The sequence below is a fragment of the Carettochelys insculpta genome, chromosome 3 (assembly GCF_033958435.1).
Source record: "Carettochelys insculpta isolate YL-2023 chromosome 3, ASM3395843v1, whole genome shotgun sequence".
Classification (NCBI taxonomy): domain Eukaryota; kingdom Metazoa; phylum Chordata; order Testudines; family Carettochelyidae; genus Carettochelys; species Carettochelys insculpta.
Genome location: NC_134139.1, coordinates 21,365,876 through 21,384,288, shown reverse-complemented (window position 1 = coordinate 21,384,288; position 18,413 = coordinate 21,365,876). Strand labels below are relative to the sequence as shown.

The 18,413-nt window shown below is 42.8% G+C and overlaps 1 protein-coding gene across 1 annotated transcript; it reads left to right on the top strand.

Annotated features, from left to right (window-relative positions):
* The first annotated feature begins 2,893 nt into the window (after positions 1–2,893).
* Positions 2,894–7,901, top strand: OTOR (otoraplin). The gene is made up of 4 exons (XM_074989447.1): positions 2,894–3,071; positions 3,523–3,662; positions 4,301–4,411; positions 7,469–7,901. Exons 1-4 carry the CDS (start codon positions 2,948–2,950, stop codon positions 7,490–7,492), a joined length of 399 nt encoding a protein of 132 aa, XP_074845548.1. The 5' UTR covers positions 2,894–2,947; the 3' UTR covers positions 7,493–7,901.
* The last annotated feature ends 10,512 nt before the right edge of the window (positions 7,902–18,413 follow it).

Sequence of the window (18,413 nt, the reverse complement as noted above, 5' to 3'; positions counted from 1 at the left end):
TCCTTCTAAGCCAGGCATCGGCTACTCAAGGGACTATGTTTTAACGACCACAATTAACGGTAGTTTTAGTACCTATTTCCAAAGCAAAATGCACCATAATTGCTAGTTTGACCAAAGCTTTAGCATCTTGAGGAGAGCATGAAGCCACTTTACAAAAAAGACACATTCACTCTAGATAGGGGACTGTTCCCTATTTCATTAGGGTGGGCAGCAATTTTTGTTGGGGGGCCGCTCTGAGATTTTGGTAAGGGGTTGAGAGTTGCACTTCTCTGTGGATGAGATGTGGGGTCTGGGATGGAGGTTGGGTGCAGAAGGGAGCTTGCGTAAGGGATTGGTGTGCAGGAGAGAGTGGGGGATCTGAGAGGGAGTCAGGGTAAAGGTGGGGGCTATGACCTGGGGCAGCATATTTGGAAGTAGTGTCTGAGGGGGGGTGGTATGGGTGTAGGAGATGGTTCTGGCCTGGGGGAGGGATAGAGGATGGTGTGCAGGATCTGGGAGGGAGTTGGGGTCCAGGGCCAGAGGCTGGCTGTGGCAGGGAACCACTTACCTAAGCAGCTCCTGGTGAGCAGCACTCTCGGACAGGCTTCCCTGTCTGCCAGCAGCCTCGCCCGTGTGGGGTTTTTTCCATGTGGCTTTTTTGCTGGCATGGGAGAGCTTCACATACTGCCCCCACCCCATCAAATCTCTCAGCTCCTGTTAATGGAAATCAAGAGTTGAGAATTTGTGCTGCACTCCTACTACCCCCAGCAAAATCTCTGCTCCCATTGGCTGGCTTTGCTGGGGAACGGGTTAGCACTGGAAGACCCCCCCCCCCCCCCGCAATGGTGGAGCCATTTGTGGTCTGGATTAAAGGCTCAGTGGGCTGGATCCAGCCCTCCAGACTTATCTTCCCCCACCCCACTGCCCGAACAAAAGGAATCAGTATGTAAAATCTTTTTTTTTTTTTTTTTAAAGGAGACTCCAATGGTGAGGACTGCTCACCTTTCACCCCAAAGTAAATTTGTAAAATTCTTCTAATAGTTCCAGTCACATTTCACATATCTTTTGTCTTAATTTACTTGCATGTATACCAATGAAAGTTCCGTTTTGCAATCACTGCCCTCCCAGACAACTGCTTGGCTGCGTATTTGCCAGAAATATCTGAACAACTTTTGTTGTTACCTCACCCAGCTTGTCTAACGCTATGCCCTGGTAATAGTCTGAGGTTAATTACATTCTTCTTCATCTTCCTAGACCATTCCCTTGTTTTCCACCTCAACACAAAGTTGCCATTTAGCTGTTCTTTATACCTCAGCATACCTCTTCCTAAATTATATACAATCAATTGGTCCAAAGACTAAAACATAGGGAAGACTACATGCATCAGTTTGAAGGTGGTGGAATTGCTAGTTCAGAATTTATGCACCTACAAAAATGTGCTTCCATCCTCATGAACACTAAACTCAAAGTTTTTGTTTGTTTGTTTGTTTTTTTTGATCAATCTCTTGGTGAGAATGAGAAGATTTTGTGTGTGGTTCAAAAGTTCTGTGTCTCACTAACACAAGCTGGTCCAATAAAAGACATTACCACACCCACCTTGCATCTCTAATACTGACACAGATACACTCCCACTACAAGGAGACCATACTGAAACTCCTACTTTCTGAAGAATCCCATACAGTGTGTAAAAAGCAGCTGACAGTCACTGCAAGTTTGCTCCTTAAAATGTCACGTTTATCAGCATGCATCTCCCCCACCTCAGGCATTGATTCAGTACAGTACTGGTTCTCACAAGAATGACGTGTAATCACTTGTCAAACTGTTGGATGTACTTAGGTTCGTAATATCGCTGCAAGTCCTGAACTGCCTCAGCCTTCCATTATTTGTGGGAATGGTGGGGATCATCCAAGTCGGTGGTATAACTGAAGGCCACGGTTTCTTTATCATCACCTTTTTCTTTCTGACCCTTTAAAATGAGCGCTTCAAGGAGTAGACATACTTACAAATTAGCCTGTTACAACATATGCAGTTCAGTGCTATGAGTGCATGACTTCTCCAGTGAGTGTCCAGTTATGGAACAGTGTGTTGTGATATTGTCAGTGTGCAATTTAATTTACACTTGCGTGCAAGATGTGACCTCGTGGTGGTTGCACAGTTATGCTGTGATGAGGATGCTGTTGCATGTTTGGGAGCTAGCTGGAATCACTGAGTAGGTCAGGAAGAGGGGCTGAGCGTTTACACATTCTTATAAAAATAATTATGGGATGTGCATTGCATACATAGGTGGTGCACCACTGCAGTTATGTAAATTGGGATGAAATGAAGGGTTGTTTTGGCATATGCTGTTAAATATACTTATTTTTAACTGGAGTACCCAAATAAATTCAAGCTTTGCCTACACTCAATGTGCAATACCTAAATTTCAAATGTAATTTGCTGATGCACAGAGATTCAATTACCTATAACATCAGCTGCGTTTGTTTATATTTGCAGTAGTGCCCAAGGGCCTGTAGAAACATAACACAGGCAGTCTGCTCCAGAAAGCTCTGATTTTATTATCGTTGTACATTTCATGAGACTTCAAGATTTATGGACATTAAAGAATGTTATTTCTCTTTCTGCTGAACGGGAACTGATTTTTCTTTTTTTTCATCTTCAGGCAAATTTTAATGTTAAGAATATTGCACTTCATGGAAGCGTACAGGAAAGTATAGAATGTCTCTGTAGTACAGCAGTTTTATCAAAGGAATGGTACAAAAAAGCTTTGGAAAGGGATTGTATTTGATAAATAAAACCTGAGGGTCCCCTGGAGCCCTGTGGTTCCTCTTGAAGTAGTGGAATGTTACCTAATCTCTTCCCATTGGCCAGGGATGTCTGTCCAGATGTCTAGCTTTCCATAAAAGGTAAGTATTACCAGACTTAACGTGCATTTGAGAGAGAAGTCTTAGCAAAGAACACTGATAGAAAAATGATACTAAGTACTGATTTGGTTTTACTGCTTTTATGCCTTGGAGTTACTTATCCTGGTGTGACTGGAATTTTTATGGACAAGCTTGCCAGCAAAAAGCTCTGTGCTGACAAGGAGTGTGTTTGTAAGTATTTTTGTTTAACCCTTAGTACAGCATATGATCTAAAGTAAATGTGTTCTTTGTACAAAAGTGTCTGGTTTTGAAAAGGAAAAATAAGCTTCATGTTAGTTTGCTGTATTAAATTGATCTGTTTGTGCCTGTAAAAATATTTAATGTGTCAAAGTATGTAAAATTAGTTTATATTTCACATACTGCTTTTAAAGGATTTTGTTTCATAATTGATTATAAGCAAGGGGATATGTAGTTAGAAATATTTTTTCTAAGAAAACCATTGCAACTAATTTTTTTTTATAGAGTGATTGTCTGATTTTACTTTGCTTAGTACAGACTGCAAGTTGTACAAGATGAAATCTGGCAGGCTCTTCTTTGATTACTCTGAACCTTGTCTGGTTGCATCTGCAGAGATAGTATGATGTATACTCTTACCCACCTCTTTTTTTTTTTTTTTTTGCAGTTGCCATTTCTCTTGCCAGAGCAGAAGATGATTACAACGCACCAGATTGCAGGTTTATTAATCTTAAAAAAGGGCAGTTGATTTATATTTATTCAAAACTAGTGAAAGAGAGAGATGCTGGAGAGTTCTGGGCTGGAAGTGTAAGATGATATTCTTTTACAAGATGATCTTCTTCTTCTTTCTTCTTTTACCTTGTCAATAAGCCCTTTTAAAAAGCAGATTTTAACAGAAAAAATAAATCCTGTTGCTTTTTCAAAGATTACATCTGAGGTTTTTAAAGAAGTGATTAAACAAAACTCTCAAATCCAAACTTCACAAGCATTGATCAGAATCTTACACTGAGAAAAGGTATAATATTATACTATTATCTATATTTTAATGGAACTACATGCTCTGTAGCAATCAAAATAAAATTCAGTACTCTTCTGTTGCTGCTCTTTATTGAAAATCAGGTATGAACATTTTACAGCAACCTAAATCTGAGAAAGAGACATTTTGATGACAATGGATCATTAAATCTTAACTCCAACCTTTTGTTTAAAGGAAAATGAAACCTCCACTCTACTTTTAAATGGAAGATCTTACAAATAATGTATCCTATATATATATAAAATAGGGTATAATATTGTCCTGGTTAATCAAGTATCATGAAAAGCTGAAGACCACAAGACGGAAATGAGAGAGAACATCATCGCTGCTTTTCACAAAAAACTTGAACTAGTTTAAACTGGATGTGGGCTTCTTTGCTGTGGCTAATTATAGCTTTTCCTACTCAAAGGTGTATGGTGAGCAGTATGAAGACCAGATGGGAACTGTTGGCTACTTTCCTAGCAGTTTAGTCTCAGAGCAGCAGGTTTATCAAGAAGCTAATAAGACAATCCCTACAACGGTAAGGAATCTGCAAGGGCTAGGGGATTATATAAATATATTTAACTGTAATGCTAATTTGCTATAAAAATAGACCATAACTATGCACTACACCATCCCAAGGGCCTGTTGACTGCTGAGCCTGGGGCCTGATCCTGTGTCCCTTGCTTTGGCAAGGAACCTCACTGAATTCATAATTTAGGCCTTTATTTTGTTAACATTTAAGCACTGCTGAGAGGTGCCTATGATCCTGCTCCCATGTGAGCTGAAAAATTCTTATTGACTTAAATGGTGTAGATTTAAGCCCATCATGCACTGCACATAAGATTCTATTTGCAGCGTATAGCAAATTTTATTCGTCCTACAAAGCTGGAGAATCATGCTGCATATTTGAGAGCAGCCCATACTGCCATTTCTTCCATTAAACATTTGCGTAACAAATAGAAATTTGTCTCCTTTTATAGAGAATTCCTGTAATGAGCACATGCTTCACTTTGCATGCGCTAGGAGCCTGACTGATTTCTGCTTTTTACTCCAGTGGCAGCAGGAAAAGACAACAACTCCAAGGCTGCGTCTACATTAGCAAGTTCTTTTGAAAGATTTTTTCGAAAGAAGAGGGCTCTTTCGAAAGATCCCACAGAGCATCTACACACAAAAAGTGTTCTTTTGAAAATAAATCGAAAGAAAGTGGTGCTCCTTTCGAAAACACTCTTCCTTTCCTATTTCAGGAAGAGCTCCCTCTTTTGAAAGCTTCTTTTGAAAGAAAATGTGTGTAGACACTCTGCAGTCCCTTTTTTCCGAAAGAGCAGTCATCATGGGGCCTGATATTTTTGATCCCTGGCCTGTTTTTCTGAAAGAGTGGAGGCTGTGTGGATGTTCTCTTTCAAAAGAGCAGATCACTCTTTTGATCCGCTTGTGTGTGTGTGTGTGTGTGTTGATCTGCTTGTGTGTGTGTGTGTGTGTGGACACCCTCTTTTGAAAGAAGAGCTTCTCTTGAGAGAGCTCTGGTAGTGTAGATGTAGCCCAAGTGAAAATTCACTCACTCATAGTTCAGTGTGATCGTAGACAAAGCATTCCAGGGTATCTTTTAACATTGAGAGTGTTTTTTCTCATGCCACTCAATTTTATTTTGGTTTTAAAATACAAACTCCTCAGTTTACTAAAAAAATGAAATGGAAAATTTTAGCAAATTTTAAAGGCACTTTGTGTAAGCCATGTGCCCCTCTGCAGTGTGTGTGAAAAGTTGCTTACTTATATAAGGAGGAAGAGTCAATATACAAAATTAAAGTGACTGGAACTATGTTCAGGATTTATTCTGAAACAAGCAGGCCGTTTTATTTTAAAACACATCTTTCTATTGCAGTATATCAGACTACTGTAGTTCCTCAAGCCTTCTGTAGCCCCATTCAGTTTTCAATTTTATTGAAGACTAGTAATATATTCACATAAACCCCTCCCCTACTTCTGTGAAGTACATGTTTGGTTTCTCAGAAATTAGTGTGTTTGCACAGAGACTCAGGTTTCTTGGTAACTTGTCTCTTTAAAACCACTTTCATGAAACCTCAAAGCACCTTTCATTGAATGGATTTCTGGTAACAACCTTCATTAATACGGAACAGTAAACTAGGTTCTGTTCAAATGTATGACTCCCTTCAAACAGGGAAGCATTTGAAAAATCCTCTTCAAGCTATAGATGTGTTTTGTCATTGTTTTTATATTGAGAAGTATTTTATTGTCAGGTGTTAGTCCAGGAAAACTGCATAGACTTGCAAAGCATTGGCCCCTTTATGTAGGACATGTACATTTCCATGAGCAGGAAGTATTTCATCACAAGCAACACTTCTCCTCCTGTGTACACAGTCTGTGCTCTGGCTTGTACTGAATGGGAAAACAAATTTGCTTCAGCAATAGTGTGTCGTTTAAGTACTATCTGATTTTTCGTTCTCATCCACAGAACCATACTGAGGTCTACAGAGGGGGAAGGTGACTTTTCATTTACATTTGAAAGTGATCACAGAAAGTCAGAGAAGTATTTAGCGTAGCTTCAGTAGAAGCAATTCCATAGGCGAGCAGTTCTCAAACTGTGGGTCAAGACCCCAAAGTGGATTGCGAACCCATTTTAATGGAGCCATTGTAGCTTTAGATGTGCTCGGGCTGAGTACTGAAGCCTGAGCCTTGCTACCCAGGGCCAAAGCGAAAGCCCCAGGGCTTCCACCTGGGCAGCAGGGCTCAAGTTACATGCCCATTGCCTGGTACTAAAGTCCTGGGGCTTTGGCTTTAGCCCCCTCATCTCAGGTCGTTGGGACTTGGACTTTGGCTTTGACTCTTCAGGGCAACAGAGCTTGAGCAGGCTCAGGTTTCAATACTCTTCCTGGGGTCGTGTAGTGATTTTCCTTTTCAGTAGGGGGTCGAGGTGTGATGATCAGAACCTCTGCCCTAGATTTATAGAAAGGAGTTCAGCTTTCAAATGAAATCATGCTATTTGTTTTCCAAAGACAAGAAGTGGTTTTCTCTATTACAGAGTAACCAAGTTTTCTTGACCCATTGGGAATAGCCATTTCAGGTGTCAGTGGTGACAATTTCTGCAACAAAGATCATGTGGTTACATAGGACAGTGTAGTATTTTCACATGTGAATGTGCAGAATACAGACCAAAACAGAGGTTGAGGGGGACCTGATCATTAAAGTCAGTGTTTTTAACTCAAGGACCCCATTTACATCTTAGTGTGTCCTGGACCCATTTAATTTCTAGTTCTACCAGACTGTTGTTACTGCCTTAGTAATTTTTAAAATCAGAGCTTTGGGGCAAGTCACTCCAAATATACTAGTGCTGTGTTTAACCCAGATAGACATGTGGTCAGCAGTGAAGGAGAAAAGATCTCCAAATAACTGTACTCTGAGGAGAGTTCTGTGATTTTATACAGTAGAAATTTAAGGTGGTAGGTAGCTGACATTTGCTTCTCCTTGCTTCCCTTTCTAATGTATTTTGCACCTTGATTCAATTTGCATCCAGTTCTTATGTGGTATGACAATGTCCAAGAGCCTCTTTGAATTTTTTTGAAATTACTGTGTCTTTTAGGCCATTGACTTCTTCTGTGAATAGTATTCATACGTGGCTGGGTCATCATCAGGCGGATACCAAGAGAATCTGGTGGATGTAAACCTGAAAACACATGACTGACTACTCCAAATTTTCTTTTTTTTCTCTTTCTTTCATTCTTTTAGATGTTTGTAAAGTAACATCTTTATTTCTAAATATGAATTTGTTGAAAGGAAGTGATTCCTGGGGGGGGCGGGAGTTAAAAAGCTTAAATATAAACCCCATAGCATGTGGTTTGGAGGTCTTTCTATCTGTAATTACATTTATGTTCATTATAAGTTAGCATCCTTTAAACTACCGTGTTGTTATATTCAAAGTTATCTAATATTTGAGCTAAGATTTGCAATGTCTTGTGTTTCATTTATTTTCTCATTATACATGCACATTTTATCTTCCTAAGTAAAAATGAAGAGGAAAAATTATTCATAAACTGCTGCATGAATAATTATAATGGCGAAAAACCCATTCTTCAAAGAGAGAAATCTTTGGTAATCTTTAAAACTCTACACAGATCATAACCGTGTTTTGTGAAACAATTTAATACCCACTAAGTGTACCATATGTCTACTATCATTTAGTCACCTGGGGCACCTCAAGAGTGGAAATGTGATTTTAACCCACAACCTACATTGGCAAGAGTGCACAAAAAAGGGATCAATGCCAAGGCCATCTTTTTCTATTTCATACTACCAACCCACACCTTCCCAACTCTGCCACTCAGTAGAGGGCAAGGTAATTGATTTAGCCTTGATCTATCTAGTTTTTGACATGAACTACCAGTTTTTCTGAGATTCCTTTATGTCGGTTATACCTGAAAATATCTTACAGACACAACGTTGCTCACTCATGCCTGATGTTGTGAACTTTGATGTTTTACTTGAAGCTCCAGTTCCTGGAAGCAAGTCATTAAGTGAGAATCTCAGATGTAATTAAAAAAGGAAATTTCCAAGACCCTATGGTTTCAGAGAAAAGCTTGACATTGTGCCCCAAGTGCATGCTGGCTTTGAAACCATAAGGCAAATTAAAGGAACCCAAAATGTATTTTCATTTTTTGTATGAAATCTCATGATTTTTAAACCATTATCACTATTTGGAAATGTTTGGGATTGATAATGCTTCTGACTGCCCAAAACGTCTCCAGACAGTCCGATCACTCTCACATTTGCCTGTTCCTTTCAGTTTGAAAGCATTAGTTACCTTCTAACCAGTGCTGCTATGACTAAAATCATTTAAAAATCAGGTAATTTCATAATAGAGAATAGCTTGAATGTCAAAGTTAGGCACATACAACTGCATGCATGCGTTTTAAGAGGCCTCACTTTTGTTCACACATATCAAGTGGGCACTGGCAAATCATGTACCTAGGCAGACACATAGACTATTAAATGACTTGCTGGCCATGTACACATGCAAGTACTTGAAGTGTGTACATATCAGGTGCTTGCATGGTTAAATTAAACATTTGGAAACATTGGTGTGTAATTGCCCAAGGCGGATTTGAACCTGAGGCCTTTGGAACTTAGTGCAGAGGCCTCTACAGTTTGAGCTAAACGCTAGCTCTAGTGCTACAAAGGCTGTAGAGCAGACTCCTTCTTTCTCTCTGTAAGTGGTCCAGGCACTACTACATGGGGTAGTGAACACACGCCTAGAGCTGCATCTATACTAGTAAGCTCTTTCAGAAAATCTGGCCCTCTTCCGAATGAACGCATGGAGCAGCCACACACAAAATGCGCTCTTTCAATATGAAATTGAAAGAACGTGGCTTTTCTTCTGGAAGCCCTCTTCTGCTCTTGGATTAGGAGGAGAGACTCCTTTTGCAAGCTTCTTTTGAAAAAAAGCACGTGTAGATGCTCCACAGGCCCCTGTTTTTGAAAGAGCAGTCCTCATTGGCACCAGATTTTTTGACGCTGGGCCTGTTCTTTTGAAAGAACAGGCGCTGCGTGGATGCTCTCTATCAAAAGAGCAGACTGATCCTTCCAGAAGCTATCTTCTAGAAGATCACCTTTCAAAAGCTCCCCATAGTGTAGACGTTGCTGAGGTGTGTGGGTTACACATGCAGCTAGCTGGGAAACTGGCTGAGATTACAGGAAAAATGCACAAAGCTGTGTGTGAAACAAGAGCAAGGAAATTTATGGTGTATGGGGAAAAATGTGTAGTCCAACGCTGCTAGAACAGAGTACCCTCTCGCAGCCCTCAGCAAGCAGGTTAGTTTGTCTACCTTTATACAATGGCTAAAGAAAAGATTGTTTGGATCCTTCATACAGTTCCACACAAGACACCCCCAAATCTCTATGCGCCTGAAGCCTGATTCAGCATTTAACAACCTGAGTTTTATGATGGTGTAAACTGAGATGAGCTGTGGCATTTGTATTCTCAAATTTCAGAGATGGAGGCCGTAGCTGCAGATTCACCACGCTGCCTGTGTGGGGCTAGAGAAGAACAATCACCACCTGGAGGAGAATTCCTGCTGTGTAGCATTTGGATAGGCCAGTGGACATGGCTCTAGAGCGTTTCTCTTTGCAGCTTTCACTGGGGGCAGGACAACGAGTGTTCAGACAGTGGTGAGCTGGAGTCCACCAGCAAATGTAGGAAGTGTGGGGGAAGCTGGGCAACCAAACTCCGCCATCCTAGAAATATGTCTTTGTGTATGTCCTAGCACAAAATCTAACCAGAGCCCTCAAAGAATGACTCTGCTGCCAGAAAATCTAATTCTGGAGAAAAATAAAGTTAGGATTTCACCCTGTAGTTATATTTGGCATTTCCAGAGAACATCTGGTGACGAGGAACAATGACATCAGGCAGCAGTGGAGAAGCGGTATTTGTCTGCTGGTGTGGAACATGGTATCTGTTTGCCAGCTGTGTCATTTGTTGCATGGCTCTTTCCCAACCCATCTTTAGAAAGCTCATCAAAAAGTTCCAGATGTAAATATGGTGGCTGTGGAAGCACGCCTGGTTTCATTATCCCTAGGGGCCTATGCAGGAGCTGAATTTAGGTGAGAGAGGCTGCGTGCATTAATAGCAGCTTCCCTTCGATAGTTTATATGATCCGCTTTCATATGCGGTGCACAGGAGAACTGTAACTGCATTACCTACTACATTGTCCGCTGAATGTTGCTTACAGAGACAAGGCAAGTGGAGGCACATGATGCAATAAATGGAAAGATTCTTGACCTGAGTGGCCAGGCTTCCTTGAAAGCATGCCTAGGCTTTACTGCCCAAATACAGCGTTCCTGAAACTTAACTGTGCAGAGCGACTTTGCCTGGGACAGGGAGGGACGCTTTCTGCGCCAGTGAGGGCCTGAGCACTGGAGTGGTAGTTCACATAACAGGAAATGAATGTAGTAATATCTGCCATCATCATGGTGGGGAAGGTGGTTTACTGAATCAGTTGAGCACTGAGCACCACTGCTGCCAACAACTGTATCATGAATCTTGTCATAATTAGTCTTTTTCTTAATGTTGAGCCTGCTGGAATCAGGTTAGTCCCAGAGAATCTCATCTTTCACTAAAAATGAGTTTGTAGCCCTTGTGGTTGCAGAGGAAACCTTGAAAACAAGAATCCTAAACGTGCCAGTACTAAAGACAAATAAAAAGAGCCTAGTCATAAAATTTTATGATATTTTGGGGTCGGAGTCATGGTTTTTGAACACTTGAATTTGGCTGTACCGCTAGTTAATAGTCAGCTGAGAGTAATAGTAATAGCTGTGACATTAAATATAGTGCAACAAAGTGCATAGAAACTGTTTCTATGTTTCTGGGGTGCTCAGGGCTTTTAGATCAGTGGTTCTCAACCTTCAGCTATAAAGAGCTATTTGAGGGGGATACATCAACTCCTCTACATACTTTCCTGGTTTTACAATAGACTGCATTTAAAAATGCACTAGTGAAGTCACTACTAACTAAAATTTCATTGATGGTTTATTTGTATTGCTCTGTAGATGATGCACTGAAATGTAAGTGCAATATTTATATTCCAATTGCTTTATTTTATTATCTGGTAAAAATAGAAAGATACAATTCCTCAGTCATAGTATGCTGCAACTTTTGTATTTTTTAGGTCTGATTTATTTATTGTAAATTTTTAAGTGAGGTGAAACCTGGGGATACACAAGACAAATCAGACTCCAGAAAGTGGCACAGTAGTTTGGCAAGGTTCAGAACCACTGCACAGGCCTGTAGTCTGGTTGTATGGCTAGAAGACTGGTCAGTGTGTTTCTATGGGCTTTCCACTGACCCCGTGGTGGAGTCCTCAGACACTGTCAGGGTGCTTGGTTGAGAGTCAATGACATAGAATAGGCATGGGGTTCCCCTTCTTCCTGCAGCTGCCCCACCCCTGGGGTGGCATTCTTCCCAGCTTACGTGAGGTGGCCTGGTGTTTGTCTATTGTCTGCCAGAGCCAGGACATCAGACTGTCTGGTACTCAGCTTACTGAGGGCCTGAGCCCTTACACTGTTGGCTGCTCCTTCCTCTGCCTACCTGAGGTTCTAGATTGTTGGTGCTCTGCTCTGCCCGAGGCCAGACCCCACGATCACTTGGCCCAGCCTAGAGGGCCAGGGCCTTAGAGGCTGCTAATTCACCAATAATTAGGGCCCCACTAAATTCATGGCCATAAAAAACACATCATGGCCTATGAAATCTGGTCTTTTGTGTGTTTTCACACTAGAATGTACAGATTTCACAACGAGATAGTGGCTGCAGTTTTCCTTTCCCAGCCAACAGGAGCTACGAGGGGGTTGCACCTATGGAACAGGGCCAGATTAGCACACGCTGAGGCCCTAGGATGTGTCTGGTTTAAGAGCTCCCATAATATAACCATAAAATGTTATTTTAACAGAATGGGCAATAAAAATAGAAATAAGTGTTATATTTGCAAAAATATATTGGAACATAGGTGAGGATACAACTAAAATGTAGTAATTTTTTGTATTGAGAGACCCCTCAGTCTGAGGCCCTAAACTGCAGCTGACTTAGCTTGTGTGTAAATCTGCGTGGATGTTCAACATAAACCGTCTCATGGCCTGCCGGCTGATTGCCTTGATAGGCTATGTGCCAAAGGTTGCCTCGTTTTTGTGTTCAGTGACTGGGGCTGGTAACCCACCCATTTTGAAGGCTTAAACTAATCAAGGGCTGATAGTCCACCATAGCCTTCCCACAATTCCCCTTTTGCTGGGAGCAACAGGCTGGTCCTCCTACTGCCAAAGAATCAGAGAAGCTCAGAACCACAGGATGTATACCCAGCACCTGATACAACCAGTATGGATGGTGTGACACATACAAGCAACACAACTTTTCACTGTGGGCTGCCTCCATGCAGCAATGTGTAACTACATGTGTCAGTGAAAATGTCTGGCAGTGGGGAGGCAGTTGAGAAAGGCTCTGTTTCAGCCTTATTCTGCTGTCTCTGTAGTCCAGGAGTCTGTCATTGCGGCAGAGAGGCCCCACACCAGTGGGAAGATGGTAAAATGTTTTTCACTCCTTGGCCTGCCAGCCAGGGCCTTTCCTTGATGTGGGGAAAGACATGGGCAGAGGGTAAAGGTGCAGGTAAGGAAGGCCAGCTCCATCCCTTCAATAACCTGTCCCCAAGACATTCCTGACCCCAGCCCTCAGCAGCCAGGGAGTAGGGCAGCCCCAGCCCTCCCCAGATACTGCAGTCATGCGTCAGCCCTACCCAGCTGCCAAGGTCCCAGCCCTTTCTTTGTGGCCGAGGTCACACCTCTCCCTGGCAGCTGGGGAGCTGCACTGCCTGCTCCGTGGGCCAAGCCTTCCAGCATAGACAATGTTGGGAAGGCAATGCCTTCCCTTGCCCACATTACCCGCCACTCATGGGGAAAGGGACCATAGGAGGAAGCTGCCCTAACCCTTCCCTTCAGTCTCCCTATTGCTAGGACCTCTCCATGCTGAGGCAGAGTTTTGGTGAGGCAGGGAAAGGGCTACAGTGGCTGGGGCCAGTGGGACAGTCACTGATGAAAACAACTGTGTAGACTGGGTGGCACAGCTTGGGCAAGTATGGATCATGTATCAAATATTCACACCTAGACCCTCCAGGCATGTCTTTGCTTGCCTAAGATGTCTAACAGCTACACTGCTATGTCTCCCCAGTGCTGGGGTAGGGACTACATAGGTATGTATTCTTCACCCGACCGATAGAGGCCTGCTACATGCACCCTTAGAGAGACATGTGGGCAAATGCCACACCAGTGGGGTACAGCTATTTGGGGGTATGGCTTTGCAGTGTGGCTGCTGGCATAGGTATCACCCAAGTTAATACCAGGCTAGGTTGTGAGGCTGGAGAAAACTAGTTGGTGGTTCGGGTCTCTTACTCTGTCTGCAGGTGGGGACTGAAAGGGGACAGTACCATCTCAGGGCAGGGAGGATGGAGAAGATAACATTTATATTTTGTGAAGTGCTCAGGCTCTGATTAGGGAGTTCCTGCTAAATTCTCCACGTCTGCACCCAGCACACTGCACTTCAGGCATGCAGCTGAATCACTTTAGCTGACACAATCAACAGAGTGTAGACCCCCCATGTGGTTGACAAGATGATTGTGAATAAAACAAGAGGATGAGCAGACTGGGTAGAAGGCAATATATATTTTTTCCAATTTATCTTAATTTTAAAGCTTTTTACTATGCCCATTTGTAGACTGTAGCTTCAAGTTGCTGCTGTGGCAGATGGCTGCAAACTCTGCACCAGCTTTGAAAAATGGATCTCCTATTTTTATGTGTATATGGGAGTTTCCAGGAGCCAACTGTTTGAGCAGCAAGGATGACAGATTTGGGACTCTAGCCAGCTTTTGTCAACCAGTAAAAATGATAAATAAACAGAGGAATGTCCTGGGACATTCAGTAACTTATTTAATGTGTTTTGTGACTACAATTACAGGGACCAGTACGTTCTAGGGAGAGACCCATGGTAACTTGCCTGAAATTTATTCTCCACAATGTGCAGTTACATAAAAAGGTGGTATCCATTTTGGATATGAAAAATCTCAGCAGGATCAGATTTATGTAGTAATTTCTTACACCACTAGATGGCCTCATTGTCCAAGCTAGGAGGCTATCAAAATAAACACCGCAGGTCTCCATACTGGGGTGAACCTCAGGGGACTCCTGGGGGCTAGTTGTATAAAAACATCAGTAATTTGGTTGGATTGGGAATCTATCCACATTGTTACTCTTAATTTGGTAGGTTTTTGGTTCCCTCCTATTTCAAACTGGGTTGGAAATAGCCTGAGATCAGGCTTTCTTATCAGCATTCAGCTGTTTAGGGCAGTGCTTTCACTGTCTCTTGGCTGAAGGCTTACAGCAGTGTTGCAAAAATATACAGTCTGGGAAGGTTGAGATTGACTCTTATTAGGCAGAAGGAAAAAGGAGAGGGGTAAAGACAAAAGAAGGTGGAGAAAAGAGGACCCAGGGCGAGGAAACAAGGCACATTATCCCATCTTTAAGTAGTGGGATTTAGCCAGCCCTGGTGGAGGAGATGATGTCATCTGGTCCTTCTCTGGCCTGCTGTGGTCTGATATCTTCTAGGAGTATTACAAAATAAGTGCAATGTTCTCCTGATGGACACCAGGGTTAAAGGAGATGACTGGGGATAGCAGCCAGGATGGTGAAGCTCTTTTGTTCCAGGGTCTGTCTTTCAGTGAGCCAGTATCCCCTAACAGCCTTCCAAAAGCCCTTTTTTGAGGACCCCAAACAGGAATGATGGGTGTAACAGCCAATTTCCTCCTTGTTCAACAGTTGAACTCTCTTGTCCATTGATTTCCAGTCCCACAAAACTTGGTGTTCGAGTCTCATTTCCCAGATCTGGTCTTCGACACTCTCTAGAGGCTTCCAGGGTTATGAGGCACCTTACCACCAGCTGTCCTTACAATGAGGCAGCCTTATGTGTGCCTATTATGGGTTAGCTCCTTGAAACCACCAGCCCTTGGCCACACAACCCACTACCTTGCAGTGCTCCACAGACCTCACTCTCTCTCTGTACAGGCACACACCAACAACTGACTACACAGAGCATTCTGTGCAGAGTCCAGCCCCTTACCCACTAAACAATCATGAAATAAGGTCTGCTATTCCCAAAGGAACAGTGCACATCAGCTTGTAGATTCTAGTCTGATCCATCACTTAGGTATAGTTATAATGCAAAAAGAACAAGATTTTAAAAGAGAGACTTGGAGGGTAGTGAGTAAAAACATTGGCAGGAGCTTGGACTCTGGCAAAACCCAGGCAGAGAGGAGAGTCAGCAGGGCCCGCCACCAATTCTTTAAATTTCCCATGGCTGAAAACAAATAATTACATATAAAACTGAATCATAACATATTTTATGGAGACTAAACATAACTAACAGCTTAACTCACTGTCTAAAGAAGCTTAGTTCACCCAATCTTTTCTCTAGCTCTTTCAATGAATCATGGATGCGACACTTTCACCATCCACTTTCAGGCTGTCTGCACTACAGCATAAATTTGAATCTAAGGCACTTAGCTTGATTTTTAAATTGTGACTGTTCGCACAAATACCATTGTTTTGAACTTAGGGGGTTCTATGGCCGATATTCTTACTCCAGCAACCTGAGTGGGATTAACAGGGAGATCAGTGTAAACGTTCGGATTGCAGTAAACCCCATCTCAGGTTAACGCAACTGCTGCCCCTGACAGGAGCGGGAAATTGCTGCTGTCAGGGGTGGCCCACAAGAGTCAGGCTGACTCAAAATACCTAGCTGTAGGCACTCTGCTAATCAGCTGGGAAGCATCTGATTGTCTCTGGAGGAGCTGGACAAGTGTATAATTTACAGAGAACACTTGTGCTCAGGTGCCTCTGTGTCCCAAATAGTCAAGCCAACCTTTGAAGAGCATCTCAAGAGGCTTTATTCCCTGACTGTATTTTTGCACTGTTAGTTTCTTTCTGAAGTTCTTACAAGCAACATTTTGGATTTAATTCAGACAGGTGGTAAGGAGGCCTGTTGTGGCTGAGACAGTACTCAACTCAAAAACAGCTAGCCATTTCTTGCGTGATTGACAGCCTGTTTTCACCTTTCTGGGTGACTGAGTCCCCAGCACATCCTGGGCTCTATCCAAGCAGATTTGGAATCTTGTAGTGCTATAGTCCCAGCCAAGACACCATCCACAAGAGCTCTGTCTGGAGGTTTGGCTGACTGCACTGATGGGTTCAGCTATGCCCTTTAAGCCAGGGGGAGGAACAGGAAGCTTGAGCAACTGAGGTGATTTCCTATTGTGGCAGTGCAGCCCACATACCTCGGGGTATGTATCACTGTCCTATGTAGTGGCATCTAGACCACTTACACACAGAGAATCAGTTTTCTCTACAGCCTTAGCTGAGAGCCAGCTGGTCTTTAGCTCATGCTGTAGAGGCTCATGCACAAAGCTCCACAGGTCCCAAATTTGAGTCTGCCTGGGGGCATTTACAGCTGCATCGGGCCCTACTTGTGCCTGCTTCTTGCACCCAGCCTTGTTCCTGAATCTTGCTCTGCTCCTGCCTCATCCTTTCCTTTGCTCCTCTTCCCACTGTGCTTCTGCTCTGTGCATGTCCTTGTCTTTCCTCTGTCCATTTGGAAGAGTTGGCAATCCTATTCTTCCAGCACTTACAACTTGTCTCTAATCCTCAGTGACCAGTCCTGCCTCCATCCTGAGCCTCTGATTTCTGACCTTGACTCCAGTTTACCACTTGGCTCTGATATGTGATATCTGACCTTAACTCAGCCTCTTAGTGTCATTTCCTGGTTCTGACTCTGGCATCTGGCTGCAGAATCTGGTCCTGATCTTGCCTTTGTTTCCCACTTAGGATGTCTCCTCCCGTTACACCATCTACCTTTCCCATCCAGAACCACATCTAACTCATTAAGTCAGGACCCGTGGATAAGATACTGGATTGTATGCACAGGGGTCTGTTCCCTGTCTGTCTCTAAATGATTAGTTGATCTGTGAAAAGCCATTTACCTAGTTGTGAGGGATTCCCTTGCTGCCCTTTGTCTTGTCTAAGATTGTAAAGTGTTAGGGGCAGGAATGGTATCTCCCTGTGTTTGCCTACCACAATGGTCCCAATGTACAATTGAAAGAGGAATCTCAAGGCACTATTGCAATACAATAGTGTCCATTCATTGCCACCAGAGAATTTTACTCACTACTTTTTGCCTATAGTGGAGCTCAACTACTCTCCTTTGCCGGACTGAGTGTTGCTGGTCTGAGGTGAGCAAACAAGGCAGGCTTCCAAAATTGCTCAGTCAGAACTTGTTATCCCATCTATTTCTGGAAATGGAGAGGAGACACGTGAGAAATCAGTCCTGAAGGGTAAAAACAAAAACCAGGCAAGCGCCCCCTTGTAATCAAATTGTCAGTCAAGCAGGAGAAAAAATCCCAGTCTTATAATTACTATTTAATCCTCCCAAATTGAGAGGCATCTCTGAGGAAAATATTTCCTAAGAGTTGGTTATAGTGCACTGGCTTTCAAAGGTCTGAAACAACTCCTCTTGCTATATCAAACAAGCACATTTTAATTGTCAGGGCTGTTTACATAAGACTGCACAAGCTGTCATAGCTTATTGCAGCTGGATGGAAAGCATGTAGCCACCCACTCACATTTGCATTGCTGGAATATCTGGTATTTGCTCCTCCAACAAACCTTGGTAGTGCTGGAGGGACAAGTGCTTTACTTTTCCCCCAGAGGAAAGAAGCAGCTTGAGCACATAGCTCTCAGCTAGAAACCAGCAAACCAATTTCTGGAAACAGCAAGCTTTAACTTTCCGTTATCCCAGTCTCTCACGTTTGTCTGGAAGAGCCAGCTATGTAGCTGATGTAATCAGTGTAGCCCCACTGACTTCAGAGCTCTGTCTGTCTTACCAGCTGCAGACCTGGGCCTTGAATGTTTGATTCTGAGTTACGCAGAGGAGTGGGAGAAGTCTGTCAGGA

Coding starts and splice junctions, on each gene's coding strand:
- OTOR (XM_074989447.1), top strand. CDS start 2,948: ATGATACTAAGTACTGATTTGGTTTTACTGCTTTTATGCCTTGGAGTT. Junction 3,072..3,522: donor TGCTGACAAGGAGTGTGTTT/GTAAGTATTTTT, acceptor TTTTTTTTGCAG/TTGCCATTTCTCTTGCCAGA. Junction 4,412..7,468: donor ATAAGACAATCCCTACAACG/GTAAGGAATCTG, acceptor TGTGTCTTTTAG/GCCATTGACTTCTTCTGTGA.